Genomic DNA, 18,088 nt, shown 5'->3' on the forward strand with positions numbered 1-18,088 from the left:
ACTCATTTTCACGCAATTCTGTACAAACCACGTGTCCCTTCTTCACCCAAAAAAAAAAAATTCTTACTGCCTCCCTGCATCGTGTTAACATGTGTCTATATGCCGTATAATAACACACGCAGGCACGCAAGAGCACAGATATGTATCAATAATTCAGCTCGTGTGTAACAACAGCACGGCGGCTGAAGAAGGAGCAGCGGAGAGTTTGATTGGTCTGGTGAAAGCCCAACCCAGCAGATTCATTGGTGGAAATCATCTCCACACTCCCAACCACTAAACACTAAAATGACTCGGGTAAAATAATATCGCGGCACTCTGCACTCCTTTCAGCCTCGCGGCTCCTTCTCGCGCCCTGTAACTCCTGCGCTACGAGGATAACTTTAAAGGAGACTCCACGGGAGCGACGGGGCGCTTCATCTCACACCAGAGTGTCGTTGTTGCTCTTGTTTTTGTGTGTGGGGAGATCCGACGAGGATAAAGTTGGAAGAACTTTTACGCAAGAAAAAGGGACTGATGTGCCTCAGCTTCAGTTTGACTTCAGATACGTTTAGTTTGACGGCTTTTCTCAGCGGAGTCTGGTGAGATCCGAAGCGTTTGGCTCTTTAGTCGACTTTATTTTTTGAAGAAAAAAAAAAGTTTAATCCGAAAAAGTCATTCAGCTGGATTGTCTAATTTTGCGCATCACGGCTGGATTACCTGATTCCTGCCAACAGACTGTCGCACATCGGCGATAGATTATTTAGGGAATCCATTCATTGATTTGAGATTCTAGACTGAGGGCTCAGATAGTTTGTGGTGTTGATATATCGTGTGCAGTCGGGTGAAACTGTCCATCAAGCGTGCGACAGATAAGAGCGCCGATATAACACAAGTTCAGCGCTGTGAGAGACGTTGTGCTTTTTTTTTTTTTTTTTGCTGAAGCTAGTGAAAACAAAGAAACCCTGATGTTCCTCAGGCTGACACATCCTGTGCAGCTGATCTAGCACAGTCATCAGACTTTATTGTTTCTATTAAGGTAGTGAGGCTTTTTTTTTTTTTCACTCACACGTAGCGCGCACTCGCCTCCATCCTCTGCGCTCACACGGTGGACTCCTGAGACCAGCCGCGTCTGGAGGGAAAAAACAGAGACTGAAATCAAACCGTTTTTCTCCCAAAGAGTCCCACTTTTCTGATACGACCCAGTCAGGTGGCACTGACCCAAGCTGTTGTGATGCATATTCCCGTAGAGCCGCCCACCACCAGACGGTTCACGCCGCCCTCCACGTCCTTCCCCTGCAGCAAGATTGGAGACAGCAACGGGGCCATGGCCACCCCGGGGCCCCTCAGGACGAGACCGGACACCAGGAATGTGGTGGACGTCCTGGCGGACCACGCCGGCGAGCTGGTTCGGACCGACAGTCCCAACTTCCTCTGCTCCGTCCTGCCATCTCACTGGAGGTGCAACAAGACGCTCCCCGTGGCTTTCAAGGCAAGACGCATGGCTTCTAATTATCATTTATTATAGTTTTATTTTAATGACGCACACTGTGGTTTTTATAACTGCGGGGAATGCATGAGAAAAGACTTTAAAAACTAATTTAAGAGAGCGCGGAGAGATTTTAACGGGGCAATTTAATTACATTTATCTAGAAATATGAGTGAGTCCTGCATGTTGTGCTTTTCTATTTCTGTATAATTCATTTTTGCAGGATATTAAATTATTATAAGTATAGATAGGCTGTGCTTTTATTGGCTTTAAACGGAACCATCCAGAATAAAAACATCCTACACTGGGCCAGGAATGATCACAGATAAGAGGTCGGAAATTAAAAGAAGTCTGAACAAATAGATGTGAACCCAAAGTTTTTATTATTATACTCGTCGGCATTATAAATGCTTTTAATTCTTTTTAAATATTTGCGGCTTGTGTCAATAGTAAGCCCTGCATCGTGGCTAAATAACAGTAATATCGCTGGTAATAGTTAAATACATGTTATATTAAAATGTCAGCGTCAGTGTCTATTCTACCTAATGAAATCTCACAGCTTTGCAATTTATGTGTTGATTTATCGTTGACGTGGTGCTGAATTTGTGGAGATGTTCCTGCTCATTATTATGGGATCCGGATGCGGTTTTACGCGCGGCAGTGTGTACATTTTGGTTTGGTGACCCAGAGTGACCGTTTCTTTCCTCCTGTCCTCCTGTGCGTGCAGGTTGTGGCTCTCGGTGATGTCCCCGACGGGACTCTGGTCACCGTGATGGCCGGGAACGACGAGAACTACTCGGCCGAGCTGAGGAACGCCTCGGCCGTGATGAAGAACCAGGTGGCCCGCTTCAACGACCTGCGCTTCGTGGGCAGGAGCGGACGCGGTGAGTTGAAATCCTCACTCTCTCTCTCTCTCTCTCTCTCTCACACACACACACACACACACACACACACACACACAGAGAGAGAGGCCTGCACACACACAGTGAGAGAAGGCTGCTTGTGATGACATTTGCAGCACCGTTTGGAAACGCGCTCATAATAAAATAATGGATCATATTCCTGCCTCTAAGTAGAATAACGACTGACAACTGACAGCATGTTATTATTTTTAGTGAATGTGAACAATTATTAAACGTCTAGGTCACAAAATATGTTGCACAGGCGCACATGAAGGAAACGCTGACCCATTCAAATTCAGCTTTTAAAAAAATATTTTTCTCTCAACTTCGGCCTGTTGTCCATTACAAAGAAAAAAGGAAAAGAGAAAGAAAGAAAGAGCAGATCTGGAAACATTTAGGTGTGGGTACAACGGGTGCCCACACTGCCAACTGACGTCCGCGGGTGTCATCCGAAACATCTGGCCTGCGTCACGGTGAGCAGTTGCGATGTGTGACTGTAATTTTCTTAATCCGAGGGAATACACATAATTATCCACGTGGTGTCTCAGTCTGAGGAGTGGATGAATAAACCACCTCGCGATTCAGGTCCCGAGGCAATTAGTCAAACAACCCCCGCCACCTAGAAGCTTATAGGTTGATGCATAGTATTATGGGTGTTGTGTTTAATTGCTGTTATAATAAAGCAAAAAAATCTCACACGAACTGGCCTGGATGTCAATGCAGAGGCCCGTTGAGGAAAAAAATAATTGTTTTCAAAAAATCTCTCATCCTTCTCAGAACCTTTTCCGGCCTCCTGTCGGCCTTTAATATTTCCTTTTCATGATAAAAAAAAATAAAAAAAAAATCTGTCACCAATGAATGGGGAAATGCGTCTCATCTCCAAATTAAAAAGTAGTCTAATACCTTTCATTTCTGTGGTCAATTACCCAGCAGAGAATTCTTCCTTTTTCCTCCCACGCAGTCTCTTTTTAACAAGAGATGCCTTTCTCGGAGGCGGGGACGAGCACCGGACCCCGCCGCACGCGGCACATGGGAGCAAGATCCTGCCTTGTTGAACAATAAACCATCGCTGTAAGCGCTTTCGGACAATCTGGAAGACATTCCCTCAATAATTTAAATCATACCCGCGGTCAGGCCATCAAAAGAGGTGGTCTCGGCCTGTTTTTTTTTTTTTTTTTTTCTTCTTCATGATGATTTTTTTTGATGATTTGAAGTTGAACAAACGAGGTATTGTTGCAAACGGGGGTCGTGTATAAAATATTAAAATGACATCCTTCCATAAACCTCACCGACATGTTTCTGTGCTGCAGGAAAGAGCTTCACTCTGACCATCACGGTGTTCACCGGACCGCCGCAGGTCGCCACCTACCACCGCGCCATCAAAGTCACAGTGGACGGACCCCGAGAACCGCGCAGTGAGTACACGCACGCACACACCCACGCACACACACACACGCACAAACACACAACCACACACTCTCAGTATTGTTGTTAGTGCATTGCGGTGTGAATGTTGCAGTGCCACCCAGTCAGAAGCAGCTACTTCTGGTTGTGAAAGCGGTGGGTGTCAGTATCTCTACATGCTAAAACAACTGCATGACTCATATGCGGATGGTATATGATAGCCTAACACCGAGCATATCTAGTAGTGTGTGGGTACAGGTATAAATCTGTTCACACGACCTCATGTGCAAAAAACTTGGCTTCCACTAGAATTATTTTGGGGTTAGGACTCGGTTTTGGGGTTAAGATTAGAATTAAGACTAGGCTGAGGTTGGGGTTAGGCATGCAGCGGTTATGGTAAGCCTCCGGAGAATGAATGTAGGGCAGTGCATTGTCCTCACAAGTATAGTAGCAGGTTGGAGTGTGTGTGTGTGTGTGTGTGTGTGTGTGTGTGTGTGCAGCAGGGGCACAGGGAACGGCCCAGTCAGAGGAAACTGTAAAGCATATTAAGGCATAACCCAAGACCACTAAGAGGAGCTGAGTGAGTCTCCAAGCCGCAGGTGGCTCAGCTCAGTCGACCTCCCTCCCTCCCTCCCCTTCCTCCTCCTCACCCACCCCTCACCCCTACCTTCCCCAGCGCTGGTCAGAAGGGCCCGTACCTGACCGACCACATAAGTGCCTCGTTGATTTAACACAGGGCAGACTCCGGCCGCTGTTAGCCCTGGCAGGGAGGCCCCGGCGCGCTAAAGCTGTTAGCGCCGCCGTTCAGCCACAGCTACATCCTCATGTGGTTTAATGCTGCTGCTGTGAGGGATGGGGGCGAGTAGAGTTACTCGGATGAGTCAGGGGGCGAGGGCTGGTGTACGCATGTATGAATTTTTCTGTGAGCTCAAGGTAGGATAGACGAGATGGGTAGGATTTCATGATGTACCTTTGGAGGGATCGTGTTTTTGACGGTGGATAGCTGTGGCTTGTGTTCATGTCCGCGAAGGGGACAGGGTGGATTTAGCCCAGTCAAAACAGAGAACAGCAGGCAAGAGAGAGTGGTAGCAAGTGCCACATGAGGGGGCACACAGAGAGGGGGCATCATAACCCCCACCTGCCAGGCTGAACACTATTTGCAGAGGCATTAAAGAGACTGCAAAGGAGGGAGGGACTAGATAATAATAAGCACTGTGTGCGTGTGTGTGTGTGTGTGTGTGTGTGTGTGGGTGGGGGGGGGATTTGATTGTCTTCAGTTAAAAGAAAAAAAAGCTTAACTTGTGCGTCTGCATAAATGCATTCTCATGGGCATCTGTGAGCGTCTCGGCTTGAAATAACTGTGTACATTAAGGCCGTCTCCTGTCTGTCTGTCAACATGTCAGGGCTCCGGCTGAGGCGTCAGAGTGGCCGTGCTACTTTTACACCGGCGCTGGGTGCTATAAAGTGACACTGTTTAATATAGGGCGAGGGGAATTTAGAGCTCTGTTAAACTCTGTTACCCGGCGCTGAGAGGGAATTCACAGAACGACAGAAAATACACTTCTGCAAAGGCTGATAAAAAAAAAAAAAAAAATCTGAATATGATTTCAATGTTGACTAACCAGAACCTCCTTCGGCTCAACCCACCCTGGAACCAGAGATCGCTTGATTTGTGCAAATGTTTGAGATGGCTGAAATAGAGCTGATCTGAAATATGAAAACATCCAGTGAAAACAGACCAGGAAATTCAGACAGCTGATCACAGTTAATAGAAAAGACATGCAGCACATTTATATTGTTGTTGTTGGTCATTATATACAGCCTATCGGTCTTATATATTGTCATATCTGAGGCTGAGATGAGTTTGGTGTATTGAACGACTCAAAATAGAAATCAGTGGCTGGATGAGATAAAAGACCTCTCATAGTTGAACAAAAAGCACATTCTGGTTGTATAATATCAGTAATGCTCCGGCACAGTCAAAGCACAGGAACACACACAACCATTCAGACATTATTAGGGCCATAAAAATAATGAGATTCTTCTTTAACCACAAGGCACCACATTATATCGGCTGTACAGCGTTTAGCGCCGAGGCAGAGAGGCGCTTTTGCCAACACATAAAACTAACAGCACATTTTCATTACAAATCTCATCCTCGCAGACGGTTATATATTCCAACGCTGCTTTCATCCTACTTTTTTATCAATGCCGCGCCGTGTTGCTCGTACATTTCAGCTTTATCATTCATAGAGTGCGGACAGCCCGAAGCCAGACTTGGCCGCGCCGCGCTCACCTGTCCGCAGGGCTGGCAGGCTGCAGGGCCGGCCTGCACATGGCTTTACAGGCTGTTTGCGCAGGGCCTGCATTTGCATGGCTGGCAGCCGAGCCGCAGCAGGAGTTGGCACAGGCGGGGAGGAGGTTTTTATTAATGTTTGCTGATATAGTTGGGAGAACCTGACAGACAGGACTGCAGCGGTGCCTCGCCTGCGGCAATGTAACAAAGAAACGCCATGCCTTCTGAACACACATGATCAGTAAGTGTATAGACACACGGGCACAAATGCGTACGCTCGTTTTTCTTGACATGCCCGCATACGCACAAACACACACAGGCAGCACTCTGTCCCCGAACAGACAGTAGGCTAAACGTTCAGCTCAGTATTTTTGTCTCCTTTGCTGCCGATTTCCTCATCACGCATCCGGCGTTCGTCATCAACCCCCCCCCCCTCCCCTCCCCCAATCTATCCGTCATACTATATTATCAAACTTCTGCTGAGGCCAAACTGGAAACACAACTGTTGCAGAAGAAACGTCTGCCTGCACTTCTGTCTGAGAAGCTGCTTTAACAACAACAAGAGAGAGCGTGCAGAGCTTAAAAAGAAGAAATGCACAAAAAGGAAAGCAGATGACCTAAGTGTGGAGACCCTCCCTTTCTGTCGCAGCTACCAGATGCCTCTGCATCACCTAATGCACCCTGCAGGGTTATTCTCACCAGTTAATACCACAACTATATTTTTGGTGTCCTTCTCACCGCCTCACTTATATATGACATCAGACGCTACTTATTTACCCACAGGGGAGGGGCCGTTTGTATTTCTGTATCTCTCGACCTGAAATGAATCAGTCCCCAGGAAGAAAAGATGAACTCAGCACAGGTCAGCCGGGTCAGAGAGATTAAAAAAAGGGCCGGAAGTATTTGAGCTTGTGAAACTCAGAAATAATTGTCATCGGTGTGTGTCTTTTTTAAGGGCTGAAAAAAAATGATTAGCTCGAGAGCGTTTCCTTTTTTTTAAGTTTGTGAATCTTTAGAAAGAAAACATATCAATTACAGACGCGTGGAAAAGATCCAAGTGCAGCATAAAAAAATTTGAGAACGAGTGACTAAAGTTTCATGCATGACTGATTTCAAGATTGAAGGAAAAAAAAAAAATTGTGAAATCTGAGGAGATATTTAAAGCTGTTATCTGTGTGTGAAAATCAGCACTCAAAGGCCTGTGTGTTTGATGCTGAAGTCACAAGAGCTTTGACTCTTAATTAATTGCCAACTATTTTGATAATCGGTTAAGTCAATTTTCAAGCAAAAATGTCAAGCATTTGCTAGTTTCAGTTTCTTAAATGTTAGTATTTTCTGCTTTGGGGTTTTGGACTGTTAGTTGAACCAAAGAAGCAATTTGATGAGCATTTTTCTTTTTCTCTTCTTTTTTACATTAATAGACTAAACCATTAGTTGATTAAAGATGCAGCTTGTAGTTTTGGGGAAGATATTTTAATCAGAAGAGAAACTGAATGATTTGTTTTTGTCTAAACAAACTAAATAAGCAAACTCTGTTTGTTTTCATGACTGAATAAAATGAGTAAACAAACTGACCTTAAAGGACAACACAATTTCATACTATTTTACTTTGTTTAAATTTGGCAGACCCTGCCAACTTTCTAGCTTCTAACAGAGTTGTTGGGACCTTATTTTCCACTGAGAACAGCTTGTTTATCCAGTTATGGAAAAAATAAATATTTCTGAGTGTGTATTATTACCTCGTTAATATTGTAAATATCAAAATTCAAAATTGAGTTTGAATTTCTTCTCCGAAACTGCATAGAGCTCCTTTAACCCTGAAAATAATCAGATTAGATTTTCATAAATGAAAATAATGATAACAAAATTTACAGCTGAATCTGACTGAATAATCATGTAGCACCATTTTTTAACCCAGGTAGAATTAATTCAAAGTGTCCAGCCAAATCAGCATGTGGTTATTTCCTGGTAGATATTTATTTATTTATTCTTCTAACAGTCTTTTTGGCCCTTTCTGTTCCCAGCCAGAGGTCTAAGTTACAGGGAGACAGTACAGGGACAGTTGTTTGCTGAATGTTGAAGACGTGGAAGCCTGTTGCCTCAGTGAGGTCAAAGTGGCAATTTGTATGAGGGGGAAACGATAGGCATGAATACACCCTAACCACTGACACAATTACCCAGTGTACATGCAATACCTGCATACGTTCAGATAGAGCTCACACACCTTCCCACCCAAGGGCCCACGCATCCATCGAAATCACACAAGTGCTGTCGTGTTTTGTTGCCTCTGTTTACTCGGCTGGGTGTGTTCATCACACAACTCCAGGAGGAGAATGGCGGGCGTGGGGGCGGCAGAGCTGGGGCGGCTGGGGTGAAGGGGGGGGGTGCGTGTTGGAGTTGGCGGGTTGATTGTATTTGCATTTGGCACACAGACTGTTCAAAGTATGCAAATAGACAAACAATGACATTTGCTGTGTTATTTTTCCTGTGATATTGCAGTCTCTCTGTAAAGTCAACAAAGAGATGAGCATGTGCGTTGCTGCGTTTGCTTGTGCTCGCCTCATACACCTGCCAGGTGCGTCCATCTTTTTAAGTCGGCCCCCCAACGGGCCACGCCCATGCTCCACAAATCACATGAAAGGCTCGCCCTCGCTGCGAATTGCTCTCTCAAAGGCAACTTTGATGTCTGAAAATGGAGATGGGGTGTCTTTGAAAGAAAGGCCTACAGGTGTATCAGTGCCAGGGGAGGGGAAAAAACAGTGGCATGTCTGATGCTGGGTGCTTTCCTGACTTCTAATAGCTCACTGTGACTCCCATATGTATAACCTAGAGACACACACACACACACACACACACACACACACACACACACACACACACACACACACACACACACACACACACACACACACACAACTCATGACTACCCAATTTATGATTTGGTAGAGAAGATATTCTGGTTTAATACTACTGACAGACAGATGGGAGCAGATAAAGACAAGATTTCATGACTTCCTAAGAAAACGACACGCTGTGGCGTCTGTAGCGACTGGCTGCCGTCGACTGTGGTGTTCCTCTCCCCTGGGGTCACTCAAGACGCGTCATACTTGGCCTCAGTGATTAGAAGTAGAGCAAATATTGGCCAACTGATAAATCCACTGGAATGCAGCAGTGCATACTGAATAGGTTTTGGACTGATTTCAGAGAGGGACTTGTGTGTCGGGACAAAACATTCTGAGGCTTGTGATGGGTGGCGCATGTCATGAGGACAGTTTCCTACAGCAGTCATGCAAGATGTCTGCGCACTGGAGACAGCCAATCACGCTCAATTATTAATTATTCTGTGAGACATTTTCATGAGTTTTAAAGTTAGATGTGGACGAGGTTGTCAGAGCCATTAAAGCGTGATGGGACAGACATGAAAGCATCTGTAATATAATCAAATGTTGTTGTGGGAGAGTAAATAAAGGACTGAGATGGAAGCTCTTTGACCACTGTTGCCACCTTAACCACATCTAGAAGCTTTAAGGCCAACTCCCTTTGAGGGCTGCACGCACAAACACACACCCATACACACGCGCACGCACACACACACACACACACACACACACACACACACACACACACAAATGCACACACAGCTGCTGGTAATCCTACTTAGGCTTTTGTACTTAGGCTTTCCTGTGAAAGCGGAGCTAATTAGTTTAAATACCTCAACTAAACTGAGATGTAAACAAAGAAAATGTACCTCTTAGTCTATTACTGGCACTTTTCTTCTTTCCTCACTGCCTCTGTTTGCTCTTCAACGTGCTGCAGCAGCGTCAATGCCTGAGTTTGTGCTGGAAACAGGAAAAAAGAAGAACATTGTCTAACATTTTCAAACAGCGCGACGTCTCCTCCTTGGGCCAGTTGATGACTGCTGGAGACAAACACAATGGCCTCGGGACGAGATGCCCTTTCGTTTTCCACTCAGACAAAATTTCCACCCCATATTTGCTGACGCCAGATAGAGCAGCAGGACGCACTAGCAACTACCGAATTATTTACAGAGGCCCCAGACAGCGCTTTTAATTCTCTTTGATGATGCAACTAGAGGACGTTTTCTCAGAATTGCTGACAAGCTCAGCCAACCCCTCTCCACCTACTCTCCCTACACACTCCCTTCTAGACTCACCGGCCAAGCGTCTTTCCTGTTTACCTACCTATGAGGGGAAGTAAAATGCCCTCTGTGTGTGCTCACTCTTCCTTATTTACACTGACCCATACGGGCGGGAGCCATTACAACCTTTCAGCTATAATTCAATAAAAGTTCCGTTCTGCATTTAGAAAAATAAATGGCCCATGAGTGGAGGAATATTTTCTCCCCCGCTGCATTATGACAATAAACCGTTTTCTGTGTGTTGGGGCAGTTGGTGGCGGGGGTGGAGTGGGGGGGGCAGGTTGTGGGAAGAAGGCACCTGCTGGTTACTGGAAAAGACGCTGTGTACCGCCGACCTGCGGTTTTGTTGGATATTTATTTCTTCTGGGTCTTGATGGTTAGGAACAGTGAGCAAATAATAGGTGTAGCAAGATCTTTCTTTCGCTTCCAAGAGCGGAGAAGGTTGTAATCCTCTGGCTCGTCAAAATAGGCTGAAAACATCTCAGAAAAGGAGAGGTCAACCTACTGCAGCAGTCCACTGACATGATAAATAAAGAGACAGGACTGAAAGTGAAATGTGTGCATGCCTACACAGTGGAAAATTCACACATATGACATTTCACACATTTACTGACCCACCTGGAATATGAATTGTCATTCTGTGGAACTGTGCATGTTTAGGGGCAAATGCACACTTGTTGCACATCTTTGTGTGTGACCCAGTATGCACGGAGGTGTGAACGCGAAGCCGTTTGACACATCTGCTGGCGTTGCATTGATGTATGTGACAGCGGCGGCTTGCTTTCCTTTCCCACAGCCTCACAAGGCCCCCACCTTTCCCCCAGCACCTCGCTGCTCAGAACAACCTGACTACCACATACACACACACACAGGCACGCACAACAACCCCATTCACCATTAGAGCTAAAATAACACACTCAAAGCAGCTTATTGCTTTAATATGATCTGTCACCGGAGCCAAATAGGCCTTCTGTGCTCGGCAAGGCCAGGGCAGCGGCAGCAGCACTGGGAAATCTACAAAGTTTGCAGGCAGGCAGCCAAAAAGGGCTGAAAAACAGCCCTGCTCATATCAACCCCAACACGCCTCAACTCCAGTGTAAAAGACAGTTACACACACACACACAAACACACACACAAAGTATGGAATGGTGGGACAAAAGAGGGATGATTGCTCTCAGCCTGCTATGGGCCTTGTTGTATTGTTGGAGAATCCGGGTGCATTGGGCCTTATTTTGTTACCCCTCCACTCGATCAGCCTGCCTCAACCTGCCTCGCTGTAGGGCTGTCCTTGTGTGGTACTGCTTCTGTTCCACACACACACACACACAGACACACGCAAACAGCTTTATCCCCTTATCAGAAAAGGAAGGCTGCGCTCTTTGCTCAAACAGTCTCATGTAGCAACTTCCGCTGTGAGCAGCTTGTTTTCAGGCCTGCGAGGGGGATTTTCACACCGCTTATGTCCCCAGAGAGACGCTCAAGCATCTGCCTGAGGGACCAGACGATCCCCTCAGCTGTGGTCAGATAGGGTGAACTACACATATATAAGCGTGCCAAAACTTTTGCTGACCTCTTCCTCAGAGCTTAGATGAAATTCGCAAAGCCCCCCTCCCCACTGGATTTTACGCCCGTCATGTTTGTGACTTCAACTCGACTTGAGACTTCAACTCACACTTAGATTATCTCCCAAGAAATAAACAGTCTGTGCATTCAATCCATGGTAATGTTAGAGTTATACAACTTAATGTATTCAATCTGAAACTGTTACAAGAGTGTTATGTAAATTAATCTAAAGCAGTGTAATGTCTGCGTGCAGCTAGCGTCGACTCATTTAGGCCCAGACGAGACAGCCACAATCACCAGCCAAGGGTAAAACCCACATCCTTCGGGGTCAGCCTCAAAACAAGATCTTTGATTTGTCCCCACTGTCAATACCTAACGGTGTGATTGGTGGCCTTGGCGAACACAGTGCCAAGTAGCACCGCCGCAGAGATGCTTTATGAGCTGCGTTGTGATGCCGGTAATAGAACTAAAAGGGAAGTATAAGAAAGAGCAGTGGAAAGAAGCAGGGTGGGGACGAAAACGTATGGGGGTTCAGGTCTGCTAGAGAGGAGGAAGAGGAAGACAGGTGTACAAGGCTTTGCTCAACAGATGTTGAAACGTCCCCAGTGTCTGCTGAGGGCAAACGGAAGTTTGCTCGCAGGCAAGTAGGCCTCGCTGCGACATGTGTTCAACTGTCGCCCCACATCTCACTGCAGGGTTCAAAAGTTGGATAAGGATGCTGCTCTTGTGTCTTTCTCACACTCGACTTTCACTATGTATAATCACGAAGCACGAGCTTACCTAAACAAAGAGCAAAGCTAGATCTATTTTAAGTTGTGTTACTATCCATTTGAACATCATCAGCGTCATCGACACAAAAAACCTCTGTTATAAGATGGAATCACAGTAATGTGCATACGAGAATCACACAAGCTTCTTACATTTTTGTGTAATCCTATAGCATACTTACATAGACTTTACAGTCCAGACATAGTTTTTAGTGTGATACCTGCGCTCCAAATCAATTCTAGCCTGTTATCAGGGGCCTATCAAGTCCATTTATACGTCGAATACAAATATTTACACTTCAAATATATTCAGTGCAGACTTGGGCCGGGGCCAAAGCACGTATTGCCCTTTGCCGTCCAGATAGAGTTTCACTTTGCCTCTGAAAAGCGCCCAGCCCTTGAAAAAGAGCTTGTGTTTAATGTGTCCCCTTTTGGACGGGAACATATGTTTCTTTCTTTCAATGGAGACAGGGACAGACATACAGAGCGAAAGAGAGGAGAAGTGAAAAAGAGAAAAAGTGGGGGGTGAAGGAAGGAAACAGGTCATATTGGGTGATCATTCAGCTGTGGTGTCGGTGTTTAAGGCCTGGCTGTCACCTCACTGAGCAAACACTGTCTCTGTGTTGAGCAGATATAGGCTTTGTGGAGGCAAGGCTGGGCAAAACTCGGAGGCGTTTGCTGTTCTTAGAGCATCGGGTGCAACCCCATGAGAAGTAACTTCACACTTTTCACATCGCTTGAAGCTTGAACCTGTCTCCACGGCTTTATAGCACGAGGGCAAAAGAGCAAGGCAATATCTCAGGTTATTCTGCAGCTATCAGGAAATAAAAAGACACACACACACACACACACACACATACATGCATGCACAAAACAAAGCAAGCCTGAGAGCGGCACACCCATGTCTTCAAAACAAAGCCATCGTCTTTCAGTACATCGTTAATACCAGACATTTTATATCATGCATTTTATTTGTTCTTCATAGACTTCCATAATGCTTTCAGATGATTCAACCACCACTCTGAGAGGAGGCTAGTAAATCTACAGCCCTTAGCATCCATTTCGGATCTGGGTGCGTATTGAGCGCTGCTGTTTAGGCCTCATGTGTGCATTGGCCCCCATCTCCCAGCTCTATCTTGTGGTTATGATATCATAGAGAGAAAAACAACGGCATTCTCTCCTAAGTGCACCCTGACACATTAAATATTCATCCGACCACAGAAACCCCTCTGAAATGGGGCCGGTGTGGAGTGCCGGCACCCCTCTGGCCCCCGGCACTGTAGAGTAGAAGTCAAATGTTGGCGGTCGGAGCAGACACACTGTGGCTACAGGCCGGGTCAACTGGCCAAAGAGAGCGCATTAAAACAAGGTTTAACTGGAAGATACAGGTCGAGTCTCTAGTGTGTTCTAGCAGAGAGTTTTTAAAACTTTTCTGCAGTGAGTGATGTTGTTTTCTTCCAGAAGTTATCGGTTTAAAGGAGGGATTTTACATAATTCATTTTTTTAAACCTCATGTTTTATGAGGAAAAAGGAAAAATAATCTTGGAAAATACACATAGATGCAAATTGGAAGCAAAAAAGTTTGCTTCCTAAGTCGTTACAGTCCAAACAATCTGTCTTAAAAAGGATGACAGGAAGTATGTCTGCGTGTGCTGCCCTCCTGATTTGCTTATTTTAAGTATCCAAGAGACAAAGGCAGAGAAGGCAAAAGAAAGTTTTGGGCTGCCTCCCCGTTGATTAGTGGTGTTAACAGCAACTGTAGGCCCCGGGGTTAATAAGCTCCAGGCCTCGTTTTAATGAAGCTCTCCCAAAAAGTCACCCTCTCACAGCCCACTAAAGCCCCTACTGGAAGCTCCAAACAGTGTGTCGCCAAACGCGGCGTGTCCCTGCCAACTGGAACCGGGCCAAGGGATCCGCAGCTCGGCTCAAGAAGCGTGTGTTTGTGGGCGGCTGAATGATCACTTTCATCCCTAAAGAGCCGGCCAATTCAACCTAGACCACCATTGGCCACAGAAAAACTGACCAATTATCATTTTTTTCCCCCTGCTCGTCTGTCTTTTTTTCCAACCGGAGAGCGACGGGATGTATCATTTCCCTGACCTCAGCCGTTTGAGGTGGTGTAAATCTCTTAATAACTACACAAGGACACATATAGCGGCTATATTTGGAGGGCTGCTTCCCCTGGCCGCCCCTGCTCTGGCCTGGAACAGACAGTAGCCACAGTGTCTATGTGGGTGATGGAGCCCGAACCTGGCGTTGTGTGTGTGTGTGTGTGTGTGTGTGTGAGTGTGAGTGAGAGAGAGGAGGATAGAGTGAGAACGTAGGCCTTCATTCCTTCCATCGCAGTTTAAAGAGTGTGAGTGTGAATAAAAGCGATATCAGAGAGTGAGTGTGTGGATATGTTTCTGAGTAACGGCACGGAGCAAACTGGTGGGCCGGTGGGTGGAATCACACACACACACACACACACACACACACACACACACACACAAACACACACTGTTCCTTTCCTTTGGCGTCCAACGTCCTAATGCTCTGGAAAACAAACAGCTGGAGAGCAGCAACAGGACTGCTGTCTCTGCTCAGACAGATTAGTCATGACTGAGTCTTTCTCTTTCTCACACACGTAAAGTGCAACGTAACTGCTGATCAGCGGGTGTGAGTAAAAAGAAAGTACAGCACGGACAGCGCGGATCTTGATTTCAGTGCCTGTCTGCGTTCAGGCATCATGTCTGTGCATCAATCTGCGCCTTTCTGCCTCTGCATGCATGTGTGTTGGGGGCCGTCAATGTTAGATATTTCTGTATAGTTCGTAAAGAGAGGGTGGAGGGGAGGCGGTGGGCACAAACAAATGGACAGAGCGGTAAACGAGAGGAAACTTTACCCATGGGTCAGCCTCCGAGGGAAGATATATTGCCCATGGGTCAGTGGAGAGAAAGGACGGGCAAAATCCATATTGGTCCGTCTGCCTTGCCCCCTTTATATAGTGATAAAATATTCAAATCCAGCCATTACTTCACATTAGGCTACTCTGTAGAGATGCCAGGGAGAAAACCACAGAATGTATACATGCCGGTTCACACACAGTTTTGGTGCATTGATAGTTACATTAAAATCTCTTCCTCCCATTAGAGGCATAGCCCTCATCCGCACTCACGTCTGACATTTAAGGTGTGTTCGCATGTAGAGCGCGCGCGTGTGTATGTGAACATGTGTATTTGTACATGTCTGCGCACGTGTGTGTCTACATTAAAGGCATGATCAGAGGCTTTTTTTTTTTCTCTGACCATCTCCCTGAACGGGACATCAAAGTGATAGGGGCGCTAAGTGTGTTGGTTAGTTTTCCGGGTCTGGATAAAAGAGATGCAGCAGATACACTTCACTTAGTTTATTCTCACCCCCCCGCCCACACACACATATGCACTCACACTCAGATCTAAAAAAGTTCTCTTTCTTTCTTTCTCTTTCTGTCCTTTTTTATCCGTTACGTTCAAAACCGATGACTACACGGTCTGGTAGCCCTGTCTGGGTGTTTCCTTCTGACTAAGTGCTGTTAGTCAGACCTGTGTGTGTGTGTGTGTGTGTGTGTGTGTGTTTTTGTGAGTGGGTTGGTTATTGGGGGCAGATCTACTCACTATTTCTCGTTTTTAAAGCAAGGCAAGCAAAGATAACTTAATCAGCTCGTAGACTTTTCTAATCTAACAGGTCATAGTTTTATTTCTTAGACTTTCGGTTCAGGGAGAGCAGCATTCCTCAAGTAATCATTTCCAACCACTACTGTTATCAGTCTTATCTGTGGATGACGCGGCAGCAGGTGCAGCTTGGGTAACACTTAGTGTCTAGCCAATGTATTTCAAGGTCTGCTAACATTCAAAAAATATTTTTGTATTTGGAAGCTGAAAAACACTGTGACGGTGTCTCTCTTTCCCCCGCCTTATATAATTTCATCCTGTGTGAGTGTGTGTGAAGTACAATGACCTTCACAGTCCAAGTCAATTTTACACTTATTACAGTTAAACAGGCAAAAAGAAGATCTTTGCCAGGGCATGTCAGTGTGCCCAGCGCCATTAAAAAAATCGGGGAGTAGGAAAGGTTTTCCAACAGGACTCTTGTTATTGTTTTTGCTATTTTTGTACAACTCTGGAAACATCAAGTGCCATTTTCCTGGTTGTGTAGGTGGTAAACTGGCAAGTCCTTGATTCCTCTCTTACCCGTCCTCTTTCTGTCACTGTTTCAGGGCACAGAGTGAAGTTAGAAGACCCGCAGAAGATGCAGTTCTCGGACAGGCTGTCAGAGATCGAGCGCTACCAGCGGAGTATGCGAATAGGCCCGGTGAACAATAATCCTCGCCCCATCCACCAATCCCACCTCAGTACCACACAAGGTGAGGACCACTGATAACCACAGGCAACCAAAATCACCAGCACTGCGCTAAAATCAGATCACAATAACGGCCATTACTTAGGAGTAAATAACTCCTTTAATAAAACAACCTTTTTCAATTTTATTAGGCCAAAGGGTAAGTAATCTGTAATACAAACCTGCGATACATCAACACAGTACATCCTGTTCGCCCGGCATTAAACTACGCCAAGAGCACTTCATGTGCGTTTCCTCCACAGGGGGCTTGCGACTTCTCTTCCACTGATCTGGGAGCTCTTATATGTGTTGGCCGTCCGAGTGGAAGCTCGTGTCAGCTCTGTCCCCGGATGCCCTGCGTTGGTGGGTCCGGGCCCCACAGTGCGCAGGGTTGAGTCTGTGGCCAGGTGGCATGGTGGGCGCTGCCAACCAAGCTTGGCCTGGGTGCTGAAGCTGGCCTCTGCACACTACAGCCTCAGGAATGTAGCAGCCGCCCGCTACCTTGGCAATCACGTCACACTCAGACTGGTCGAATGTGCAGGGGCCGGGGGGGTGGGGGGGTGAGAGTCAGACTGAGGTGGTGCGATGGAGGGGAGGGGTTGTTTCATGCGGACAGCTGCGTGGGTGATGGTCAGAATGAGGATGAGTGTTCACTCTCCGTCATATGTCAGAGCCTCTTTAACAGGATGCCATGTCTGGACGCATGCAGACTAAACACACACACACACGCGCGCACACACACACACACACAGACACTCCTCGGTTCTCATGCTAGCTAATGAACCTCATTATCTTTGTATCAGCACGCTGCTGTGTACAGGAGGGCTTGTTTGGGAGCTGTGGGTGGACCTCTATCAGCCATGCACTGGTGTTTGGCCTTGTGCTCCTCTTAGCCAGCACTGAGTCACCAGTATGGGCCTATATAACAGCTGACTGCGGAGAACACATGTCGTTACTTACTGTTGATATTGATTTTGTTCCCTCGCACAGGCTGTACCCAGGAGAAAACATGTCAGCCATTTTAGAAACATCAAGCTGAAAATAAACGCTGTGAAGCTTCAACACAATACGGCCAGTGTGATGATAATTTTCTGACGACTTAGAGGTTGGCGTGAGCTCTGCAGGTTGTCTGCCAATAAAAAGCCCCCTGCAGCTAAGCTTATACTGGGAGCT

At 46.2% G+C, this 18,088-nt stretch overlaps 1 protein-coding gene across 2 annotated transcripts in view; it reads left to right on the forward strand.

The window, feature by feature from the left end:
- The first annotated feature begins 331 nt into the window (after positions 1 to 331).
- The window catches only part of runx3 (RUNX family transcription factor 3), a 30,237-nt gene continuing 12,480 nt past the window's right edge, over positions 332 to 18,088 (forward strand). Inside the window, exons 1-4 of one of the 2 annotated variants that reach the window (XM_084381346.1) lie at positions 332 to 1,468; positions 2,193 to 2,349; positions 3,678 to 3,782; positions 16,794 to 16,940. In XM_084381346.1, the coding sequence (XP_084237472.1) occupies positions 1,211 to 1,468; positions 2,193 to 2,349; positions 3,678 to 3,782; positions 16,794 to 16,940 (667 nt within the window). In that variant the 5' untranslated portion in view covers positions 332 to 1,210. The remainder of the gene's footprint in view (positions 1,469 to 2,192; positions 2,350 to 3,677; positions 3,783 to 16,793; positions 16,941 to 18,088) is intronic. The other variant, XM_084381347.1, reaches the window with a different exon arrangement.

The sequence above is a fragment of the Pagrus pagrus genome (genome assembly GCF_965226575.1).
Source record: "Pagrus pagrus genome assembly, chromosome: 18".
NCBI lineage: Eukaryota > Metazoa > Chordata > Actinopteri > Spariformes > Sparidae > Pagrus > Pagrus pagrus.